This window comes from Saccopteryx bilineata, chromosome 6 (assembly GCF_036850765.1).
Source record: "Saccopteryx bilineata isolate mSacBil1 chromosome 6, mSacBil1_pri_phased_curated, whole genome shotgun sequence".
NCBI classification, from domain to species: Eukaryota; Metazoa; Chordata; class Mammalia; order Chiroptera; family Emballonuridae; genus Saccopteryx; species Saccopteryx bilineata.
Window position 1 is genome coordinate 132,656,209 of NC_089495.1, and position 23,783 is coordinate 132,679,991.

The 23,783-nt window shown below is 39.1% G+C and overlaps 1 protein-coding gene across 5 annotated transcripts in view; it reads right to left on the minus strand.

Annotated features, from left to right (window-relative positions):
• Positions 1–23,783, minus strand: part of LMBR1 (limb development membrane protein 1) — a 97,401-nt gene that overhangs the window by 4,012 nt on the left and 69,606 nt on the right. For all 5 annotated transcript variants that reach the window (XM_066235238.1, XM_066235239.1, XM_066235242.1 and 2 more), the window contains 6 exons: positions 13,852–13,932; positions 11,675–11,751; positions 10,952–11,029; positions 7,903–7,976; positions 7,577–7,667; positions 6,344–6,410 (listed from right to left, as the gene is read on the minus strand). In XM_066235238.1, the coding sequence (XP_066091335.1) occupies positions 6,344–6,410; positions 7,577–7,667; positions 7,903–7,976; positions 10,952–11,029; positions 11,675–11,751; positions 13,852–13,932 (468 nt within the window). The remainder of the gene's footprint in view (positions 1–6,343; positions 6,411–7,576; positions 7,668–7,902; positions 7,977–10,951; positions 11,030–11,674; positions 11,752–13,851; positions 13,933–23,783) is intronic.

The following is a 23,783-nucleotide window of genomic DNA, read 5'->3' on the forward strand; positions in this document are numbered from 1 at the left end:
CACAAAATAAAGTGCAAATGAGATCAAGTTCCATGGATATTCCCATTTCTACCAGTGACGACTGAACCTCATGGAACCAGCCCTGCCAACCTCCTCACATGCTACTCACAGAGTTCACGCTCACCTGGCAGGAAACCGAGGTGCTATCTGAGTGTAGGGGGAGGGGCACTGACCCAGGAAGCCAGAGTTGTGACAGAAAAGACACCTGACAACCCCATCCTCCCCCACTGCATGTCCCCTCTCCCTGCAGGTCCCTGGTCAAAGTCACCTCCTCTGAGGGGGCACCTGTCTCCTGCTGTAAACAGCTGGACCCTCCGTGGTCCTCTATCCAAATTCTGTTTCTTCACTGCACACATGACCTGAAATGGTTTTTCTTTCTTCCTTTTTGGTTTATTTATTGCCTTCTTTCCCTACTAGAATGTAAGTTCTGTGAGACCAGGGACTTGGTCTTTTTTGGCTCCTGTGATCCCAATGCCCAGAGCAATGCCTTGCATATACAAACTTAATACTTACTGCATAAATGAATAATAAACAAGGTGAGTCCTTTTCAGAAAAAAAACAATTATTAAGCTAAATCATCTTGTTGAATAAAAATGACAAACCTGGTAATGTAATGTTGTGGTATCATATTGCATTTAAGTTATTTTAATTCACCTACACATTTGTTGTTTTTTTAACAAAAAAAATTTAAACAGTCATTCGCTTTGGTGAGTATGTCCTCTGGCCCAATACTTACTGGAAAGAACATGTGAATGGTAAGATTTTTCTGACTGTTAGTATACTGTCAACATTTTTCAAGGAAGAAATTAAAAGCTATATGGGGTCACATAAAACTTTAATCATAAATGACTATAAAACAAAACCATGTACATTTATTTTTATGGGTGGCCTAAGGATTTCCAGAATAACTTTGAACTCAATTTCAACTTATTAGCCAATTTCTGAACTGAACTCTCACCCCCCCACACAATGCAATACTATCACCTGCTTCAGGGCAGACTCCACAACAGCAGCTAACAGACAGAGACAGTAGAAAACCCCTCCTATCTAAACAGTGTCATCAAAACAGGAGGTTTCAAAAAGTAACCCTTCTGTAGTCACACCTACCTGGAGCCAAAGACTCTTGAATTTGCGAGACAATGATCTACCCTCATATTTTAAGGAGATGAAAGATTAATGAAAACATACAACAAAACCTTTCTAAAGAAAGGAGGGGCCTGGATGCAGCAGAAGGTGTGGCGCAGCTCATACATGGCCACAACCATGGCTGCAGCTTCTCAGAAGCCTTAATAAAACTTTACTTATTATGTATCTACTTATATATTCTATTTTACAAATAGAATACCCCTTAATTTAACCTAGGAAGTTATCTGTAAATAAGATCTAGTCCTTTCAAACAAACCAGTGGTTTCGGCCCAGAGATCTCAAGTAAGCAGTTCATTTGATCTCTAGAGCCAAAGATGCCTTTGAGAATCTGGTGGGACCCACGGCTCTTTTCTTCAGAAAAATACACATATGCACACACACAAAACTCTGCATATCATGATACTCATTTATGGAAAAAGCTAGAAGGTCACAGAACAAAAGTCCTTGACCAGATGCTACACAGAAGTCTTACCTAGTCCAAAAATGTTTGATCGTATACCACCATTAGCAAAAACACAATGATAGCACATATACTTAACATATGTGTATGTAATTATTTATAAGCTATATATGGACTATATATACTGACATATAAATTATATACAGACAAAACAAAGACTTTAAATAAAAATTATAACAATTAAGGTAAATGCAGCCTAATGACTGACTTTGTGAATTCATGGGGCACAAGCCCCACTTTGAAAACTACCGGTATGACTAACGGTAATCAGCCACCAACCCAAATGCCGCCCCTGTCCTGGGACTGCACCTGTACTGGGACTGAGTGAAGTCGGGCAGGCCCCAGCCCACAGTGAGAATGGAGTGTAAGTATGAACAAGGGGAAAGTCATCTCACCACAGCTTCTCAGTGGACTCAACGTGGTATACTGAGAATCACGGTCAGGGCCCAAGATGAAACACCCAGCAAAGAGTAGTGCCTCTCACCAGACATTTCAGTCCCCAGGGTATCTCAAGTGGCCCTCACAGACAGAAATCGGAGAGATATCACTCACTACAGTGCACTGAGGCACTAGACAAAATAGTACACTAAGACATCGTTGTTTCCAGTTTAATGTTTTTAAAAATCTAACTTATACTGACTGACTAAAACATGACTTTGGACTATACGCACAGCTCTTCAATTCTGAAAACCTTCTGTAAGAATGGAGAGCAAGAAACCTTGAAAAACCACTGCTCCTAGCAATCCCGTGGTCACTGGCTTGAAGCCCAAGGTTACTGAATGAGCCCAAGGTCACTAGCCTAGTAAAGGGGTCACTGGCTTGGTTTCAGGGGTACAATTCTATAATATATCAGCTATATATTGTATTATGTTCACCACTCCAAGTCAAATCTCCTTCCATCTCCATTTATCCCCTTTCTACCCTCTTCTACCTTCCCCGCACCCTCCCTTTCACTCTGTTAATCACCATACTGTTGTCCATGGGGGGTTTTTTGTTTTGTTTTGCTTAATCCCTTCATCTTTTCTACCCAGCTGTTATTAACTGATGGCATTTTAAGGCTCCTTTCAGCTAAATTATCCTAACTGGAATTATTTCTATATGAAAAATATTTCATAACAAACTAGAAGTTCAAGTATGTAAATGTGTGTCAACCGATGGCTAAGTTATTTAGATCGTGTGTGGCCGTGACATTTTCTCCTGCAAAACCATGAGCCTGGAAGCAAGGCCAGCATCAGAGCACAAGTAGGCACTGGGAATGAAGGCGTGCAGGGGTGAGCACTGGTTACTCTCTCAACGCTTAGGCCTTGATTCAGAATACGTCCTCTTTATTAAAAACCCTAACTAGATATACAAATTTATTGTTTAGACATGAGAACATTAGCAAGCATCAGAAGTTCATTAGCATCACTCATTTATTACTTTCTGCAAAATAACTGAACATAAATAAGTCATATACAAATTTTTTTTGCTGAGAAATTTTCAATATGAGGTTTGAAAATACATATTTCTACATCAAAGTCATAACTAGGGGTGTATATTATGATTTACACTTTTATTTCACATTTATCATTTCCAAGCATCATTTACTCTGCTTCACACTGAGACCCCGAGAAGGAAAGCCCAGGGTAGAAGTGAGCAGTATTCGTGCAAAACCCAAGTGAAAACCTCTCCAAAAAGGATGGAAATTAAACAGGATCCCTTCATCAAAGAACAAATGAAATTAATCCACTTTATCTCCTGCAAGACCGTGGACTGTAAGGGACCCAGATGAGAAATATGCGATATAACACAAATTCAAGCTAATTTAAAGGGTGTTTTTCTGTTCATCTCACACGCACATTTTTTTAACCTGCATTTGGGCCCTGTATAACTAACAAGTCACAGAAAAACACTTCAGAATGAAAAAAGCAACTATGAAATAAAAGTTAAAATAGAAATTGGTTAAAGTACTGCGAGGTCTGTTGGTTACAACTGAGAAATTTCTTCTGGCTAAAGAAGATTTGAAATACAGAACAAAAAAATGGCAATTTCTCCATTATTTTTTGACTAAGCATAACAAAGAACACGTCAGCCACCAGACAAAATCTATTCTTACAAAATTCACTGCTACCTGTAAAATATTTTATTATAGAAAAGTTTGGCCATCCACAGATCTTTTATGAGGTGGATCCTGTTCTAATTTCACCTGTCAACCCTCTCCTCTAATCACCTGGAGAGTCTATTGTTTACTAAAAATACAGACATCAAATCCCCCCAGATGCTAGATTCTTCAGACTGAAGTCTGAACAGGCAGCAAACAGTGTTTTGGAAATCACCCATTGGCATGGCATTACTTATTTGTAAGAAGCTTTATTTATTACGTTTCCTATAAATAACAAAACTATCATCTATATTAATTGTATCTAAGAATACATGGTCCAAATTTTTCTCACAAACCTTTGTGGCAAGTGATATGCTTATAAAATCTACGTAGTGGTAATTTTTCAATTAGTACAATTAGTACTAATTTTTCAGTTAATGCAAAAATTTACATATTTAAATATAAGAAGCTATTCCAAAAGAATTCTTTAATAAATGTGTCATATCCTACCATATATTTAAGTCTAAAGCTACAGCTTATGCCAACCAGGCAGCAACATTAGCAGTTGGCAAATTAAAGAAAAAAAAAAAACCCTCACAGAACACCAAATTAATATTTTACACAGGATTCAATATATTTTCAATTTATAATTAAAATTATAATCATCATGACACAGTGTGAAAGCGAGAGAAAAGCGGCAGGTGGACAGACAGGGAGACGATGGTGTTCCTTGTTACTTCCTCTCCTACGTAACTGTAAGACGGCTGCTGGCTGGACTCACCCCCAGGGTCAGGCTCTCCTCGTGGGAGGCGATGAGAAAGAGCGAGAAATGCTGCCTCCTGGAATTCGGGTGTTCCACGTCCTCTATTCTAGCCTCATAAGCTCTTCGGCTAGTAAATCAAAGTCCTGTTATACCGCAGTGATATTCGTGACAATTCCCTATAGTTTATCTTCTTAAAAATCAAAGACTCCCTTCCAAAGAGTTAACAGATGAATGACCAAGTACCTCTCAAGTTTGCATTTCCCATAATAGGAAGATAAAGCTTTTTCCTTTTCGCCTAGAAACGTGCTTTTCTAATGCTGTGAAGAGCCTCCATGAATCTGTTGAGCGTATTTGCTCCGTTTCATCTATTCAGCGCCACAGGCATCCCAGGTAGTGCGTGCATGGTGGCTGTGCGGAGCGCACGTGACTCACTGTACCCTCACACTCCCGGTTAATCCTGTTTGGACAGCTGGGTGAAGGCATTTGTGAACCGCGTTGTAATTGTTCCATTTTTCTTTTCTTTTTCTTTATCTCTATGGCAAACCATTCAGGAATCTAATGTGGTGTTCTTCAAAAAGCAAAGTTTGCCATTAATTTGTTTTCTTTGTGTTAAAACTATACTCAGCATGCATTTTTCCCCATAAAATTAGGATATGGTGCCATTAACAATTTTAAATAACAGCACAGTGAGTTCCATAAATGACAAAACGGTAAGGTGGCTGTAATATCACAGAAATTATTTGTCAGACTGTCGTAATACCTATGACAACACTTAGCTACAAATCAAGTTATGGAAGTGCACATTTTTGGCATATTCAAGATTAGCATACCATAAGCAGATGTCAAAACAATGACAAGTCCTCTAAAGCAAACACAAAGGAAAAAAATGAACGAGCTTTGTATTCCTCTGTGGAAGAGTGGCCCTTTTCCACTTACACTGAGGTCTCACTTTTTGTTAAACATGAAATTCCTCGTAAGATCACAAAGATCAGGATAAAGCATGTACTTTCTTGGCATGGCCTACACCCCTGATGGCTGAGTCCTGAATAAATAACGATGCAACATAAGAGCTAAACCAAAAGCAGCTCGGAGTTACTAGTCATTTTTGTCAGGAGCAAGTCACTGAGGTTGAATGAATTATTTTCCTAATCATTTGTGAACACTCTCTAGTCAAACTCTAAGTCTAGAAAACCAAGCAGAACTGCCTCTTGCACATTTTTGTCTGCAGTAATATTTAGCCAAGAACTGAGTGCACAGAGTCTACCTGGTGCCTCACAGGAGACAAGACGGCCAAATGCAGAGCTCCAGCAACTCCTATGACAAACTGGAAATGCTTTACTTTAAAGGAGCAACATTCTGTAAATTAAAATACTAAGAAAATGTCATAAACGACAGGCAAGTGAAACCCTGAAGAACAAGTGTCCTTTAAACCAGCATGTACTTACTCACCGAGCTCTGATTGCTTTCAAGTCTATTTCATGGACACAAAGCCATTTAAAGTCAGTCTGACAGGTTTTCAGTTTTTTAAACCACATACGAAATTAGAAGTTTTTAAAACATTTCACATAAGAAAAACTTGTTTACTATTTTCTAAACATGAACATTTAAAAAAAAATCAGTTTCCTCACCAGAGACTCAAAAGCTTAACTAGTCAGTAAACAAAAATGTCCAATGCTTGGAGAAGACATTTTTAAATACTGAAAAGAACAAGTGGTCTTTATTTGATAAAAGTACCTCTGGTGCAGCCCTATATATAATGAAGCTCAGAAGTAAAGGCATAAAATAACGTGGGAGGAAATAATGTTCCCAGGGGGAACCTCGTAGAAGCTGGAAGTTAAGGAAGAAGTTCAGAGAAGAGATGAACTTGGGGTGAGAATGTCTCACTTAAACTCACCCAGTGTTCTTGACATCACAGGCAGCGCAGAACTCAAGACCAAGATCGACACGCAATTCCCAATGATCTGTTACGGGAAGTCAGAACACCGGGCAGTTAAGCGGTGGGATGATAATAATGGTACATTCCAGTTACCTCCTCAATCATACTGTTCACTATAGATTTTTAAAACGAGAAGAAACTGTCTACAGACACTTAAAGTACTATCTGTAAGTTCTAGAAAATATCTGCCATGCCTGGCACAAATACAGTTATAGATCACTTAGGTTACATTACACCTCAGACAATGCCTTTTTACATTACTGAATGTGGTCACCAATTTCAGAAGGGCTCAAGTGTCAAGTAAAAATTAAAAATAATATATTTAATGCTTCTGACTCCATTTTTAAAGCCAATTGCTGCTCAAGGTATATATAAGATCTGCTTCTAAAATGTTTAACTATTATAAGATTTTAATACCAAAAAGCTAGAAATCTAAAACACGTACCTCCTAGTAATTCATTTTCAACGTAACCTATGCTTTTTCTTTCATAATAAATAAGTACTGAAAATAATATTTGTGATCACTTAAAGTAGATGCTAAGTATCTCAAGAACTCCTAGTAATTTAGATAGACATAAGTTCTCCCTTAAAATAGAATGACAATATGGAATATATAATAAAAGAAGACAACAGCTCTCCTTAGCTATTCTTCATTGTCAGCCTGTGGGAACATTTTACAAAGCTGCAGTCACTACACAACAGCCTGTGTTATTCCGAAGCCAAGGACATATTGTAGAAAGTCAAATCAGCCTCAGACGACAAAACGTTTCTGAATAGAACTCTTCCGTCTTGCTTTAATTATTCAAATTTGAAATACTTTGTCTCTACTACTTGTAGCAACTAGGTTCTTCAGATTTCAAACAAGCTCCCTGAAGTACAGTCAGTACAACCCAAGTAACTCATTAGCAGTACGTTTTCTTTAGAGGAAAAAGAGTCCTTTCAGGGGCCTTCTATAGCCAGCTAACAAGCTCTGCGTCCTATGCATTTACAAGTGAATGGATGCCATCCAAATTAAACAGAGCACATCCTTTTCCCACTCGGTCAGCGTTTTGAAAATCTTCCAGTTTGTGTTTATGCAATTTACAAACAAATACCTATCACTGCAAATGAACCATTCGGGGCGATCACTAAATAAAATAGTTTGGCTTGGAAGGCAAAAGGGAGGTACAGTTGCCTTAGACTTCACCTTACCTTTGTCATGGTTGTGTCATCCTTCTTGGGAATAAAGTTTCCAAAAAATCGGAGGCTATAGAAACCGACGACAGAGGACACCATAAGATAGCTGTGAGAATCAAGGAAAAACCTCCAAAGAATGCAAGTTGCATTAAGTTCTCACTAGTCTCCAAAAGTCTTTAGGCTCAAAGGAAACTCAAAACAAAACCAAAAGCCACTTGGAGTGCCGGGGGAAGAAAGACTTGTTTTTTCTGTGAGGCAAGTGTCTTAGTAAATTACCACTGTCCCGGAAAACTAGCAGAAAACTTGTTAACAGACAGAACATACAGTTAAAGAAAGGATACAAAATCAAAATGATTTCAAGGGCAGCTCCCACAAAACCAAAAGCAGAGAGAGAGGCATTTCCTATCCCGGGCCCCTGGGGGAAAAAATACTTTTCAGAATTCAATGACACTATTATATTTGGTTTCCCTAAAAATTGTTGTTTCACAAATATGGGACAGTTGAAATTAGGAATGTTTAATATCCTAGAATAACATCTAGACTTTAAAGGACAATAAAACATGACATTAGATGAAATTCATCATAAACCACATGTTAACAATTTTAATAAGCTGAAAACATTTCTGATTTATCTCAAATTTAAGTTACTTATCAAAATAATTGGATTACGCTTACTGTGAAATCTTGAATATTCTTGGAAGGACTCTTTTAAAAATATAATAGCACAATAGGAATAAAATATATAAAAATTACACAATTAAAGTATGTCAAAAGTCAGCTAAGCAGGAAAAAAAAGTGAATGTCCTATCTTGTTTCCACCCTTGGAAGTTTCTTTTCCCCAAATCTTTCTTAGAAATTCAGTTTTAGACAACATAACTTAATGAACCCAGATTTTTTAATTACATGCTATAAGTTTTTTTCCTAAACATTATACCTAGTCTCAAAACCTATCTTTATCTAGGACTTAAAAAAACAAAACAAAACAGGAAAGTAGTATTTGCCAATAAGATGAGACAGACAATAAATTATTTCTTATTGAAGTAGGAACAATATTTTTACAGCTTACTAATTAAAGGAATTATATGTATATGAATGACTATTTTACTATCAGCTTCTATTATCTAACAGAAATACCAGGATAATTTAGAATGTATAGTCACACCAAGAAAAAAATAAACAATGTAATATTTTAAGATAAGAGCAAAGACTTTATCAATTTTTTGTTAATCTTTTGAAGAAAGAATGAATAATGCCAACAGAAGCATACTGACTATGGTCAGGGTTCAAAGCGATCACCCCCAAATGTGAATAATTTCAAATTAGTTACTTGAGAAATAAGACAGTCAAGAACACTCTGACCCTCCTGTTTCAACACACAAGACACAAAGCTCCCCAGGCCACCAGGGAATGGCATTCTTATCTCCAGAGAAGGAAATCAGAACTGAGGTCGCTGTGCAAACAAACTTTGTTACTTCTTAAATTGTTAACCCAAACACAAACCCTATGTTTTGTTCCTCTTCACAAATTGTTTCTTTGTCTAAATATGGTACATAGACTGCCTGCTTTGATCATTTCTTGAGGTCTCATTTCTATGCTGCCTTCTTACATACATATGTAATTAAATTTTATTTTCTCCTCTTTTTCTAGCTCCCATCGATTTAATTCTGAGACCAGCCAAAATAACTCACAAGGGTAGAAGAAAAAAGCTTTTCCTCCCCAACAACTGGAACAAAAAACATCTGAAGATATTCCCTGTCTCAAGAGAAGGTGTACAGGCAGGGTTCAAGTGACTGGTTTTATTTACACAATCACGCAAGGAGTCTACCAGGTGTGAGTCCCTCTCTACTATGCACTCAAGGGACGGCACAAAAGTGTATCTGAGACTCAGGACTTACCTAGCATACAGTATATAAGAACAGGTTAAAAGTGACTTCCTTCTCTAAACAAAAGCCAAAGACCAGGCTGAAGGCAAGGCAGCCATTGCTGCTGTTGTTTGTTAATGGACTGCGGCACCTGGAGCCTGTTGTGGGCTCACACTAGTGAGTGCCTGTTCTGGACAGACACTGGTGAAGAGACAATGGCAGTTAACAGATGGCACAAGGTACTAGAAAGGTGTGTGAGGGACCTAAATTGAGAATATAGCTGAAAGACTTAGCTCTGGAAAGCGCAGGCTACCTTCACTGCAGATGGAAGGGAAGGAACTAAGACAGACAACGGCTTCTCTCTATGCGAGAACAGGTGTATCACCGGGTTCAGAGAAAGAGACATCAGAAGCCTAAAAGAGTTTTGAAGTTATTTCTGTGGGGAATGGGAGAGTGGGTATCTTAGAAAAATAAAATAAAATGTCAAAATTTAAATGCTACTTTAAGTATCCAAAAGCGTATAGAGATACCTAAAAAAACTATATCAAATATGAATATTAGTGGTAATTACCTTTATGGAAAACACATACAATCAGCTAATTGGCAGAATTTCATAAAATCATCAATTTTTAAGCAAGAGAAAAAAATAAGTTAATTCATAAAAAAGATGTAGCTGACTCGCCTCCAGTAACTGAACATTCTGACTCAGTGTCATAAAACACGACACTCTTTTGATGTTTTATTTTTTGTTTTGTTTTTATTCATTTTAGAAAGGGAGAGAGAGAGAGGAGAGAGACAAGGGGGGGGAGCAGGAAGCATCAACTCCCATATGTGCCTTGACCAGGCAAGCCCAGGGTTTCGAACCGGCGACCTCAGCATTTCCAGGTCGACGCTTTATCCACTACGCCACCACAGGTCAGGCTACACGACACTCTTTTGAAGCAGGACATTCTTCAATGAAACATTCAGATCTTTTGCAAACCAAATGAACCCATCTAATAAACTCTTCATGTGTCTCTACTGCAAAGAGTATACATTTTCTTGAAGAATCACAAACAAAAAATTTCAGTAAAACAAACATAAACTCTGATATGAAGTATAAAAGGAAACTCTCTTTCTTATTGATTTTAGAGAGGGAGACAGGGGGAGAGGGAGAGAGACACACTGATGTGTTGTTCCACTTATTTATGCATTCATGGGTTGATTCCTATATGTTCCCTAAACGGGGATTGAACCTACAACCTTGGCATATCCAGAGGACACTAGTCTAACCAACTAACCAACTGAGCTACCCAGCCAGGTCCGAAACTCTGAGTGTTGATAAAAGGCCCAGACAACCCAAAGTAACAAAACAAAAATCATAGTTTATAAATACTGTTTATGAAGGTTTCTTATATAAAGAAATTCATACAACTTAAAGTATATGAATGCAGAAAGGTGACTGTTTCAATTGGCTCATCTGAGATACTCAGGACATATATGCAGAATATTTTGCAAAAGAAAGACATGTGAGAAGATTTTACTTTACCCTTGTTCCCTTTGGCATTGCTGTTTCATCAACCAACAGGCAAAGTATATTACAAGCCACCAGGAGGACTGAGATGGACTACAATACAAAAAGTAAGTCATCAGTTCTAAGTGTCACAGATATATTTTGCCAATACACATATAATAAAACCTAAATGAACAAAACAACCATTAGCCTCAGAAGAGAGAAAAAATTGTCAGGACCAAAACGCTACGTATAAACCTAAAGTAATTAGACTATCCACAAAAATGCTAGAATAAATTCTCAAAGTCCGTAAATTATTATAATTTCAAAGCTCATGACAAAAGCTAAAAATATAGAATCATTTATTAACTGATTTCTCCAACTGAAAATCCAAAACTCCAGATTTTAAAAACGGTTAAAATGTTCTCCTAAAAAAAAAAAAAATGTTCTCCTAAATTCACATCCTGTCACAGAAGTGACAAGGGGTACCTTGTCACTTCTTAATCTTCAGTGAAACTAAAGAATGAATTTCCTGCTTTCATGAAGAAATGGATAAGCTTGAGGACTTTTTAAAAATTACCATTAACTTATATTTTTGCTCTGACAAGTTTTCACAAATAAAGGCATATGTGTACTTTAATCTTATTGACAGAAAATCAGTTTACCTGGAACCACTTACTTATAGGGAACTGCCATATTCAAATGGTCAAGTAAAAATAAAATAAGTTGACTTATATAACTGGGCAAATCAATTCTTACTGTCTCAATGAGAAGGAGAACCATAACAGCAGGATACACCAAATTTCTTTCCCAAGCTGACGCCTTTTTTCGCCTCTCTATTAGAAGGAAAAACAACACAACAAAAAGTTTCAGTAATTGTCAAAAATTCTTTCCAGATTCACATCTTCATTCCTTACTATCATATATAGTAGCATATATTATTTTTACATAACTTTTTAAATTGTTTAACATTTTCCTCCACAAATTAAAAAAATCCATTTTAAAATCAGTTTGCTACATTAAATAGCTCAATCCTGTGACGCTTAAATTTAACTCCTTAAAGACATTTCAGTTGTTAATGAAATAAATTGTAAATATACAGCTTACTCTGAAAATAAAGAAATATTTGTATTTGACATAGATTTATATATTGATATATATTTGAATGAATAAAATAAAAGTAGTAAAAATCCCCTCTAATCTCATAACCCAAAAAATAAACTCTCCTGTTTTCTAAAGGCTAAGAGCAAACTTCTACCTCTACCTACAAGGGTGTACCTTGTATCACACCAATACTCATGCCATAAACAACTAGATAAGAGGGATCAAACTAATTCTTTAAAAATCTGTATGAAGATATCAGAGAGTTACCATGACAATCAAAATTGAGGGACCAAGCCCTGGCCAGTTTGCTCAGTGGTAGAGTGTCCACCTGGCGTGTGGAAGTCCCAAGTTCAATTCCCAGGCAGGGCACACAGGAGAAGCAACCATCTGCTTCTCCACTCCTCCCCTTACCCCCCCCTATTTCTCTATCAATCTCTCTCTCTCTTCCCCTCCCACAGCTGTGGCTCAAATAGTTCAAGCAAAATTGGCCCCATGTGCTAAGGATGGCTCCATGGCCTCACCTCAGGCACTAAAATAGCTCAGTTGCCAAGCAATGGAATGGACCAGATAGGCAGAGCATCGCCTGGTAGGGGGCTTGCCTGGTAGATCCTGATCAGGGCACATGTGGGAGTCTGTCTCTGCCTCCCCACCTCTCAATAAAAAAATTTAAAAATTGCGGGCCCAGTATTCTGTGAAATGAACTGAAATTAATATGCACTCCTTCCCCCCAAAGGACATTTTCCAGTATGTCACTGCATGGACCCACAAGGCTGAGAAGTAAGGAGAAATCAGAAAGTGAAAGAAGACACACTTTGCTAAAGCAGAGCTTTCAGCAAACTCAGCAGAGCCAGAGACAAAAATTGAAGTTTGGGCTTACTGAGGCAGTTACGATGACAGAGAATAGGAAAGAGAAATAAGAGTCTGACAGGTAGCCACTATCCCCTTCAAGGCTTCAGTGGCTATAGGTTGAGGAGAAGACAGAAAGGTGAAGCTCAGAGGCAGAAAAGCCAAGCAAAGTTCCATCAGCTTATGTTTCTTGAGAGATAAAAACGAGAGTTCAACGTTGAGGAAGAAGATGGCATGAGAGCCAACAACAGAAGATCCAGGCTTTCAGGACCAAGGATGAGCTGTATTCCAGGAGTAGTGCCAAACTGGAAACAGACCAGCCTTGGTCAAGACCAAAACTCAGTCTCAAATGATTTCAAGCCCAGATTGATTAAATGGACCTGTCCCTACTCTGCCTACCAGAAGCAAAAGTAAATCCTCTCAAAAAAAAGAAAACATCACCCACATCTCTACAATTATCCATGAAATCAGATCCTCATAAAGGGAGGCACACATGGAAGAAGAAAAAATATTTGGAAAAGTAATAGCAAAAATTTCCCACATTAGATGAAAACTATAAATTCTCAAGTCAAAAAGAAAATAAATCAATGAACCCAAAGAATAAGAAACACAATGACAATTACTCAAAGACACATCACAATCCAACTGTTTGGTATCAATGATAACGAGATTTGAAAAGATAAAGACACAGTAAAAGATAAGGATGACAGATGATTACCTATCAAGAATTATGCCAGAGAAAAGACAATGGAGAGATACCTTTAAACATCGGTATTTTTGAAAATTCATTTTGTATACATACAAAAAAAGGGGGGAGTAAATACATGTTTATCCTCTCCCAATACTGAAACACAGTCTTTGTCAATGGCTTTGGAGAGACAGAAAACTTATAAACTAAAGATTTTTAAAAAAATATTTCAGACTACAGGAAAGTCTTTAATAAGAAACCAAAAGCAATACACAAGTCGGGAAAAAATGTACAATACCTAATTTTGTTTTAAGAGTCTTGACATTGTCAAGTTCTTGTTCCAACTCCATTGCATTGTATTCCACTGATGAAGACAGTCCTGTTGAAAGCAAAAATACTTCAGAAGTATAGTGACAGAACTAAGAGTATACAACAGGAAGCCCTCACATTTCATTAAAATATAGAAATAGCACATTGCAAATCCTGACCGTTGAGAATAAACACAAATGTTGTGATTTATAGAAAAGTATATTTATTTTTTTACCACTTAAAACTTCCAAGTTCTTGCTGATTAAATACTATGTTTCCTAGAAAATGTGTTACTTTGGTAAAATTCTTATTTGATCTATTATTAATTTTTATTAATTATAAAAGTATCATATATTTATTATAAAGTAAAAGAAAATCAAGATCTCTTCTCCGTCCCAGCTTCCTATATAGTGACAAGCTGTTGTTTGATTGATTCTTCCATATCTTTCTTCATATTTATGTCCATAGTCATACATGCATATATATCTTACATATGGTTTTTATTACATAGTTTATAAGAGTGGGTCAACCCAGATACATTACTTTACCAGTTGCTTTCCTAGTCAATGAAACATTCATGTTAACAGCGACAAGTCCTTAGCAGCTAAATAATATTCTCTTTTTTTTTTATTAAGTGAGCAGTGGGGAGGCAGAGACAGACTCCCACATGCACCCCAACCGGGCTCCACCCAACAAGCCCCCTACCACGCAATGCTCTGCCCATCTGGGCCACTGCTCCATTGCTTGGTAACCAAGCTATTTTAGTGCTTTAGGGGAGGCCATGGAGCCATCCTCAACCCTTGGGGCCAACTTTATTTGAACCATTCTAGCCATGGCTATGGGAGGGGAAGAGTGAGAGAGAGAAAGAGAAATATAGAGAGGGAGGGATGGAGAAGCAGATAGTCACTTCTCCTGTGTGCCCTGATGAGGAATCAAACCTGGGACTTCCACACACCAGGCCAACGCTCTACCACTAAGCCAACCAGCCAGGGCCAGTAATACTTCTATCAACAGCTTTTGAAAGTACCTATTTTCCAATATTTTCCTTGGCACTGGATGTTGTAACTCTTGAATTTTTGCCAATTTGACTTGTAAAATCTTTTCCTTATTGTTACTTAAACATGCATTTCCCTAAATGCAGTTGAGCATCTTTCCATGTTTATCCAACACATGGCTTTTCTCTATTCAGGTTATCTTCTTTGTTTCTCTAATAGTTTGTATATCTCCATATTATATTTTACCTGTTGAATTCTGAAATAGGCATATTAAAATCCCCACCTCAAGTCCATTTTGATTAGGATCTCTTGGGTTTTATTTTTTTCATTATGTGTTTGCATTTGTCTGAGTTTGAGGAGTTCCTATAAGACTGTTACATCTTCCTTATGAATCACATCTTGTATCATTCCATAATGACCCTCTTTGTGCTTAATGCTTTTCAATGCTTAAATTGTTTTGTGGACTTTAAAGTCCACTTTATTCTTATTTTACCTGCCTACTTATTTATATATCAGAAACAAGGAAGGAAAGATTCAAATTAAATACACATACATACACATACACTTTGAGGGTTAACCTTTACAGTTAGCATTCACTGGTTATAAACAACTGAAATTGACTCTGATAGTTAAAGCAGAAAAGGAACTAGAGGGAGATAGACCAGCCTTCAGGGAGTGGGCAGCTTCTTTACCTGCTGCTACTGTTCCCTACACACCTAAAATAGGTCAGACACTCTCAAATTGTGACACACCATCTGGAGGGCCCAGCAAATTCTGTTCTTGGGGGACAGGGGTTAAATTGGACAGAAACACAGACTCAGGAGGAAGAAGCCCACTACTGTGGGGTCCTCAATGTGCACACAGCACTATTTTCACAAGGGAAAGGACTGAAGGAGTCAGCCCCATGCAGGCATAAGACTGGAAGTGCACTGGGAAACTTTGGGAATTCTTTTCAGAGCCCATAGTCCTACCCAAATTCCCAGGACAGGTAATACTGACCCTCCATCCATCACTGAAGAAAAAAAGCCAACACCCTCTCGTTTGGAGAACCGGGGTCTTGAATGCCCTGGAATGTTTAAACAGTATTTCCAGAACTCATGAGTTTAATCATTTTACTTGTCAATATACCATTCATAAGAGAATGGGGTAAAGACAGTACAGAAATATTCATGAAGTGAGTCCCAAAACTACTCAATTTTAACTATAAATTTAGTTTCAAGTTTCTGGTAGGCAAAGCAAAAAGGGAATAATTAAGTTACAAGTTAATGGATATTTCCATATAAACCATGTTATAATATTCCATATAACAAGGAGATTGATAGTTTAAGGTGGCATAGCATTATGAAATTTTCAAGGGTCTTTGAATATCACAGTCTTAGAAATAAGTACATTTTAATTTTTACTCAGTCTTTCGGAAGTAATATGGTATCAAGAGTTAATGATCATTTAACTTCTATATCTGATCAATTACAAATACAATTTCAAACTATATCCCATTCCCTATACTTGTAAAGAAGTATCATTCCAGAAACCAGCTCAGTGCTACAAAAAATAATCCGCTGAGTGTTCAGAATTCTGGAAGGTGGTAGGAATCAAAATAGATTGTATTGCTGCTACCACTTTAAAATGAAGAGAAATTACATAAATGCCTACTTTGTGGGCACGGTATCTAAAAACTGCGATACAAATGCCTAGATCAATCGACGTAATCTTTTTCCAAAGGAAAATAACAAAAGTGGCATTTCTGAAATGCTCTGTGTTTATTTTGGGTTAACAGAATGGAGGCACAGTGAGCCGTTAATTGATACTGACTTGCATACAAAAATCAAGAAAACATTCTTACTGTCCTCAAAGAAATCATGCATTTATTAAATGACCAGATTCATCTGGAATAACAGATTTCAAAGACATTCCCATCCTTTACTGTACACAGCATCACCTATGTGAAAACAGTAAACCTTCTGTCTGGGCAGAATGCTCCAGTGTAAGTGACCAGAAGGATATGATGGCTGTGGGAGGAACCATGACAACTGCAAACAAATCCCGGAATGTCACACAGACCAAAGTTGCACCAGCAAAATCACCACAATATCCTGAGAACTGTATCATCACTACTTTATTTCAAAACGAATCCACATGTTCACCATCAGCATTGTCTAGTCAGTAAGTCAAATTGGTAGACAAAACCTGTTTGGACTAGTCAGGAAAAATGAAAAGGGATTCTCCAAGACAACCACAAGGCAGCTCATTTAAGGTCAATTTAACGGTATTATTCTGTTTTCCTTCCAGCCTGGACACAAGATTTCACTACCTCAAAGGAGGCTGTAAGAGTATCTATTCACATTCCCCCAGGTGATTGGCAGTTCAACACCAATTAGTTCAAAATTACACTGTTACTAGCGTGCAATAAAAACAATACCTTTCATCTTCCTAACATCGGTAAGAATGACTTTCAGAGTCAATAACTTTGATCAAATAAGTATTTTTGATCCTGCCCCACCTGTCTCTTTGGATTTAGGAAAACTAATAGCTGAAGGCAACTTTTCCCAGCTTTACTCTTAAGCTGAAAAACTAGTGTGGTATTGGAAATGTTTTGATATTTTGCTTCCAAGATAACAGAATTTCCCAAAGTCCAGCACTTTTTCAATATCTGAGCTGTCCTTATATCTTTTCTTAATACACAGAACAGCCCTGACTGACATTCAGATGTTAAAGGGCAGACACTATTTAATTGAAAATATACAATATTGTATTTGTTAAAACAAATATAAGTCTCCAACCTGGTATGTAAACAATCCAAACATGGAAAGCAATAAAACCATCTCCCTAAACAAATACAGTGCCCTACACTTAGTCTCATAATGAATATTATTTGGAAGTAGATACCTCCAGTATAAATAGATCATTTTCTTATTTAAACCTTTAAAATTTTTTAATATTTATTTATTGATTTGGAAGATAGAAAGAAACATCAACTTGTTGTTCCACTTAGTTGTGAATTCATTGGTTGCTTCCTGTATGCGCCTTGTCTGGGGCACTACATTGGTATATATCCCAGAGGTCGGGAACCTTTTTGGCTGAGAGAGCCAGGAACACCACATATTTTAAAATGTAATTCCATGAGAGCCATACAACCTTACGCATTATCCAATAAAAATTTGGTGTTGTCCCGGAGGACAGCTGTGATTGGCTCCAGCTACCCGTAACCATGAAAATGAGCAGTAGGAAATGAATGGATTGTAATACATGAGAATGTTTTATATTTTTAACGTTATTATTATTTTTATTAAAGATTTGTCTGCGAGCCAGAGGCAGCCATCAAGAGCCACATCTGGCTCGTGAGCCATAGGTTCCCGACCCCTGGTATATCAGGACGAGGCACCTGAATCACCCGGCCAAGGCCTCATTTAACTTTTTAATTTAGAATATAACCTAAAACTAGTTGATTAGAAGATCTGTTACCTAGTATATGTGCTGTCAAAGTGAGCATCTAAATAATAACTTTATATTTTTTATTATTATATATATACTTATTACTTTAAACTGACCAAGGTGATCTCTGTCGCCAAAAATGTGAGCTCACTCATGAACTATCAATTATTTCAAGTCACTTGGGCAAAAAATTTTCTTGTTAAGTACCAACACTCCTAATAACTCACAGAGTAGACAGTCTCCAGCCCATGAACCAGCACTACATACTGTCTACCCCAGAGCCACGGCTGAGGAGGCAGACCCCAGAGAGCTTGTGAAAGACCAAAGCCTGGACACTTAAATCTCTGCCACACCTTTTCACATTGGACAGACACCTACAGAGGTGACAGACCACCCACACATTCAACAGCTCTAGTTCTATTCAATGTGCAATGCTAATAATTTGTTAAAATAATAGTTTCCATTTACTTCTGACATATCCACAAATACATGGCTAAGTATGAAACCAAGAAACAAGAAAATTTCAATATCTAATACAACTTTGGAAATGCAGATATACTTTCATTATAACTGATGACAGGTAAGACAGAAAATATTAAACAATCATTTAGGAACATCCTATAAAAGCTCTGTACAATTCAAGTAACAGTTTGGCTTTTTTTTTCCTTTAGATATGTGTTATTGCTAGATCTTAACGTAGATTATTTTTCAAACTTCACCTATATACATATGTGTGTGTTACTATCAAGAATACCATTATCGCCCTGGCCGGTTGGCTCAGCGGTAGAGCGTCGGCCTGGTGTGCGGGGGACCTGGGTTCGATTCCCAGCCAGGGCACATAGGAGAAGCGCCCATTTGCTTCTCCACCCCCACCACCTCCTTCCTCTCTGTCTCTCTCTTCCCCTCCCACAGCCAAGGCTCCATTGGAGCAAAGATGGCCCGGGCGCTGGGGATGGCTCCTTGGCCTCTGTCCCAGGCACTAGAGTGGCTCTCATCGCGGCAGAGCGACGCCCCAGAGGGGCAAAGCATCGCCCCCTGGTGGGCAGAGCATTGCCCCTGGTGGGCGTGCCGGGTGGATCCCGGTCGGGCGAATGCGGGAGTCTGTCTGTCTCTCCCAGTTTCCAGCTTTGGAAAAGTAAAAAAAAAAAAAAAAAAAAAAAAAGAATACCATTATCCAAATAGGTTGTGGTAGAATGAATCTTCTGTTAACAAATTTGAACCATTCATATAGAGCAATATCTCTAAATGTCAGAGACTGTATGATATTGGACTCAAAATTAATTTATCGTTTGTTATCCAAAAGTATTCCCCATCCATTGATATTAGCTTACATCTCCTCGGTCACATCATCTCATCTTGCAACAAATAATCAGTTTGGGCCACATTTTATTTTCTAGAAAGTGATTATAAGACCCCCAAAAACTGAGTAAGTTGTAACATGGTATCTTTCTGCTTCAGACCCTTAGACCCAAATGTTGATACCTTACTAGAAAGAAACCATTTATGTACTTAGTATTGCTAATAAAATGAATAGTCTTTCTTGTTAGCTCAGGAAGTCAAGAATGACTAAGTACTTTCTTCCCTCACAGTGCTGCCAAAGGAGGCACCATTCACTGTCAACAGTTTTTGCTATATGTGTTCTAAAGGAAAGCAGACATATGATCACCTTCATCCTGTCTATACCCAATTCTCAAAGTAGCCCAGAGTCGGACAAATCTGAGATATTTTTTATGTCAGTGATATAACCGACAGTAAAGAGTAGTGTAGACCGTAGAAGAATACCTAGAGAGTCTAGATGAAAGCAAGATGGAGGACCTAAGATAAAATTTGACCTAAGTTTCCTTCTACTGTAAAAGGTACTAGAAAAAGACATCAGATAAGTAAATCCACAAACTGTCTTGGCCAGGAATACAGGAAAATGCCTCTGACAGGACACTATGACTCTAGAGCAAGCACAAATACCTCCCTAAGCCTTGGCATCATCATATAATTGCCTGGCAAACTCAACTGTAAATGGCAAGATCTAAGAACTGATGAGGACAAAATGCTTCTGATGGGTCACGAAGGTCCATGAAAAGGTCAATGGGTTGGATTTTTTTTAAGTCCTTTATTTTTCAGAATACAAAGGTATTACTACCTGATACTCAGCAAAAATGAAATAAGTACATCTTGTGTGCTCTTATGAATAAAGGATTGACCAAGCCTCAGTGAAACAAAGCTTTAGAAAAGATTAGAATCAAGCAGAGAAGTAATTGCTACCAAAAGTAACAGAGTAACTTTTTATCATGAAGATGAAAATAGTACCTAACAAAACTGCACTGAATCATTAAGTTCAAAGCCTACAATATTTTTAAATAAATTACATTAAAAGAACTGTAAAGGTTTTGAACTTAAACAACAAAAACTAATTCCTGTTCATTATGGTACTTCTAAGTTAACCCTACACCCATAGGCTACACATACAAAAACTAATTATTTCAATTAATGCTTCTGCATTGCATAAACATTTAACATGCTAATGATTTACACATTCCCTGAATCCTGGGCAGGAATTAAAAAGGACTTTCTACCACAATTAGTGTAATGGGACTTTCTGTTGGGCTACTCACAGGGGTCTTGGAGTAGAATAGATCTTGATTGCTCTTATTTCATGGCTTAACAACAGGGAAAATTCATCTTTTCTGCTTTCTCAGAACACCCCTCGATCCCAGCTCATCTTCAGGGGTCTCCTCTATAGGTTTTCCTGGACAATCTGCCCATGTGATTCTGTCTTTCATGCTATGACCAGATTTTACAGCTTCCTTCCTCACATCTATGGTAAAGTGACAACACATCACCACACACGTTTTTCATCTACCTGGTATCTGGCAGCATCACAGGACCAGGGCAGAGAGAAGGGGCAGGAACAGGCGGGACTTCGCAACAGCAAATCACATCTCTGAGGCTCACGGGGGGGGGGGGCAGAGGGGGGCAGAGGAGGGCAAAGACGGTCTGACAGGTCAGAAGGCAGACAGTATATCCGAGTACCCTGGGCAGGAGGGAACACAGTGAGACAACTACTGCAGGGACACTGCAGGAGAGGGGTCTGCATGGGGTACAGACGGGCCCATTGGAAGCACATGGGCTTCTCTTTTGGATTGAAACAGGACACACTGGAGGACTCTGAGCACATGCCATCCACACTGAATAATCGTAAGAAATGGAGTCCTACAGAAAGTGAGTGGTAGAGTGGCCAACTGGCGGTGAAGCCATGAAGACCCTGAATGACTGCTAATGGTAGGGCTGGGTGATAATCTCCCATGAGCAGCTGGGGGAGGTCATTAGAAGAGAGAGCTCAAAGAACATCCCAGAGTGCCGCAGTCATCCATAGGGACACTGCAGTCCCGAGAACCATGGCCGTGATCAGTGAACAATGTGGTCATGGATGAGGAACTATCCCCCGGGAAGGAGGAGGAAGGGCCTGGGAAGTGAAGAGTGACTGGGAAGGGAGAAGTCATCAGCTCACAGTCTCATGATGTGAGACTTAAAGTGTTTAAACGCAGCAAAGGAGAACAGGAGGACACTTACAACAAGAGGACACCTACCAGCGCCCAGAAGTAAAATGAGGGTATGGGAGAGAACACAGCACCTCTAGGGTGTGGGAGAAGCAGTGGGTGCTAGGACAGCCAGGTCTCTTCAAGTGGCAAAAGGAGGTGGAGCATGTGAGGGCATCACGGCTGGGTTAGCACTCTGTTCCAAGCCATAAAGCAAACATTTCAAGAAGTAGGGGACAGTGGGACATCAGGTCAGAAATCGGGGTACAGATATATGGCGACAGCCTGATGTGCACGGGACCTGGATGCCCAGGGCTCCTCCTGGATGCTGACCAGCAGAAGGGGAAGGCCACGGTTCCTGCCACCTCTGTGCGGCCGTGTGCTGCCACGGGAAGGGGCAGGAGCTTTGTCAAGATGGTGGTGAGCTCTAGGGACAGGTCTCTATGCTGCCAATGGTAACGTGGGCACCAGGAAGAGCTGTCTCACCCAGGTGGTGAGAACTGGGGCTCCCTCCTGCTCCAGGAACACAACTGCTTCCCCATGTGTCTTTTTTCAAGTGTTTTAACACTGTACAAAATCTTGCAGATTCTCACCTCTTTTCTCCCCTCGTCAGTCAACTAATCTGTGACCTTGAGATGCATCTGCACAAACCTGCAGCTGGGCAGAAGACTCACAGTCATCAGAAGAGGGAGAGGGGAATGAGAAGACTGGGGACAGGGTGGCTCCTTCGGGACACTGATGTACAATCACACACAGCTTAGCTCCACCTTATTAACACATCTTATGAGGTGATAATATTAACAAAGCAAAACCTCTGGTACCAGCATGTGTCAAACTGGAACAATGGAGAAGTCACAGGCTAGCACACCATCAAAGCCATGCTGAGATTTGAAAAGCTGGCACAAAAATTCAACTCCAGGGCCCTGGCCAGTTGGCTCAGTGGATAGAGTGTCGGCCTAGTGTGCAGACATCTCAGATTCAATCCCTGATCAAGGCACACTTCAGAAGCGACCCTCTGCTTCTCTTCCCCTCCCTCTCCCCTTCTCTCCTTCTCCTTTCTCTCATTCCCAGCCCCAGTGGCTCAATTTGAGCACTGACCCTGAGGATAGCTTGGTTGAGTCAAGCATCAGCCCTAGACAGGGGTTGCCTGGTGGATCCTGGTTGGGGTGCATGTGGAAGTCTGTCTCCCTATCTCCCCTCCTCTCACTAAAAAAAAAAAAAAAAAAAAAAATCAAAAAAATCAACACCAGTGATAAAATAACTACCAAAACAAGTCACAGTATTCTCCAGAAAAAAAAGTCTAATTTCTTCTTGATATTAAGTATCACGTGTTTCCAGAGCCCTGGAAAGCTGGGCTCAGAGCAAACCAGGCAGCTGTCCCGCAGAGCCACATGGTCCATGTCGCATGCTCGGGGTGCCTCTAGCAAAACACATCCATATATTCTGGGTGAGTCACCAATGTACTCTGCATTATTTTTTAAATGTTTTTTATTCTGATCATACCACAATTCTTTTTAGTAGCCCAGAGTAAAATAATTAAAACTTCATTTTTAAAAAATAATTTAAGGCGTTGGCTAGTTGGCTCAGCAGTACAGTATTGGCGTGTGGAAGTCCCAGGTTCGATTCCCAATCAAGGCACACAGAAGAAGCACCCATCTGCTTCTCTACTCCTCCCCCCTCCCTCTTCTCTCTCACTCTCTCTCTCTCTTTTCCTTTCCCACAGCCATGGCTTGAATAATTCGAGCAAAGTAGGCCCCAGGCACTGAGGATGGCTCCATGGCCTCACCACAGGCACTAAAAAAAGAATAGCTCATTTGCCGAGCAATGGAGCAGTGGGGCTCAATGGGCAGAGCATCGCCTCAGAGGAGGCTTGCCAGGTGGACCCCAGTCAGGGCAATGGAGGAGTCTGTCTCTGCCTCCCTGTCTCTCACTTAGTACAAAATTATAATAATCATTTAAAA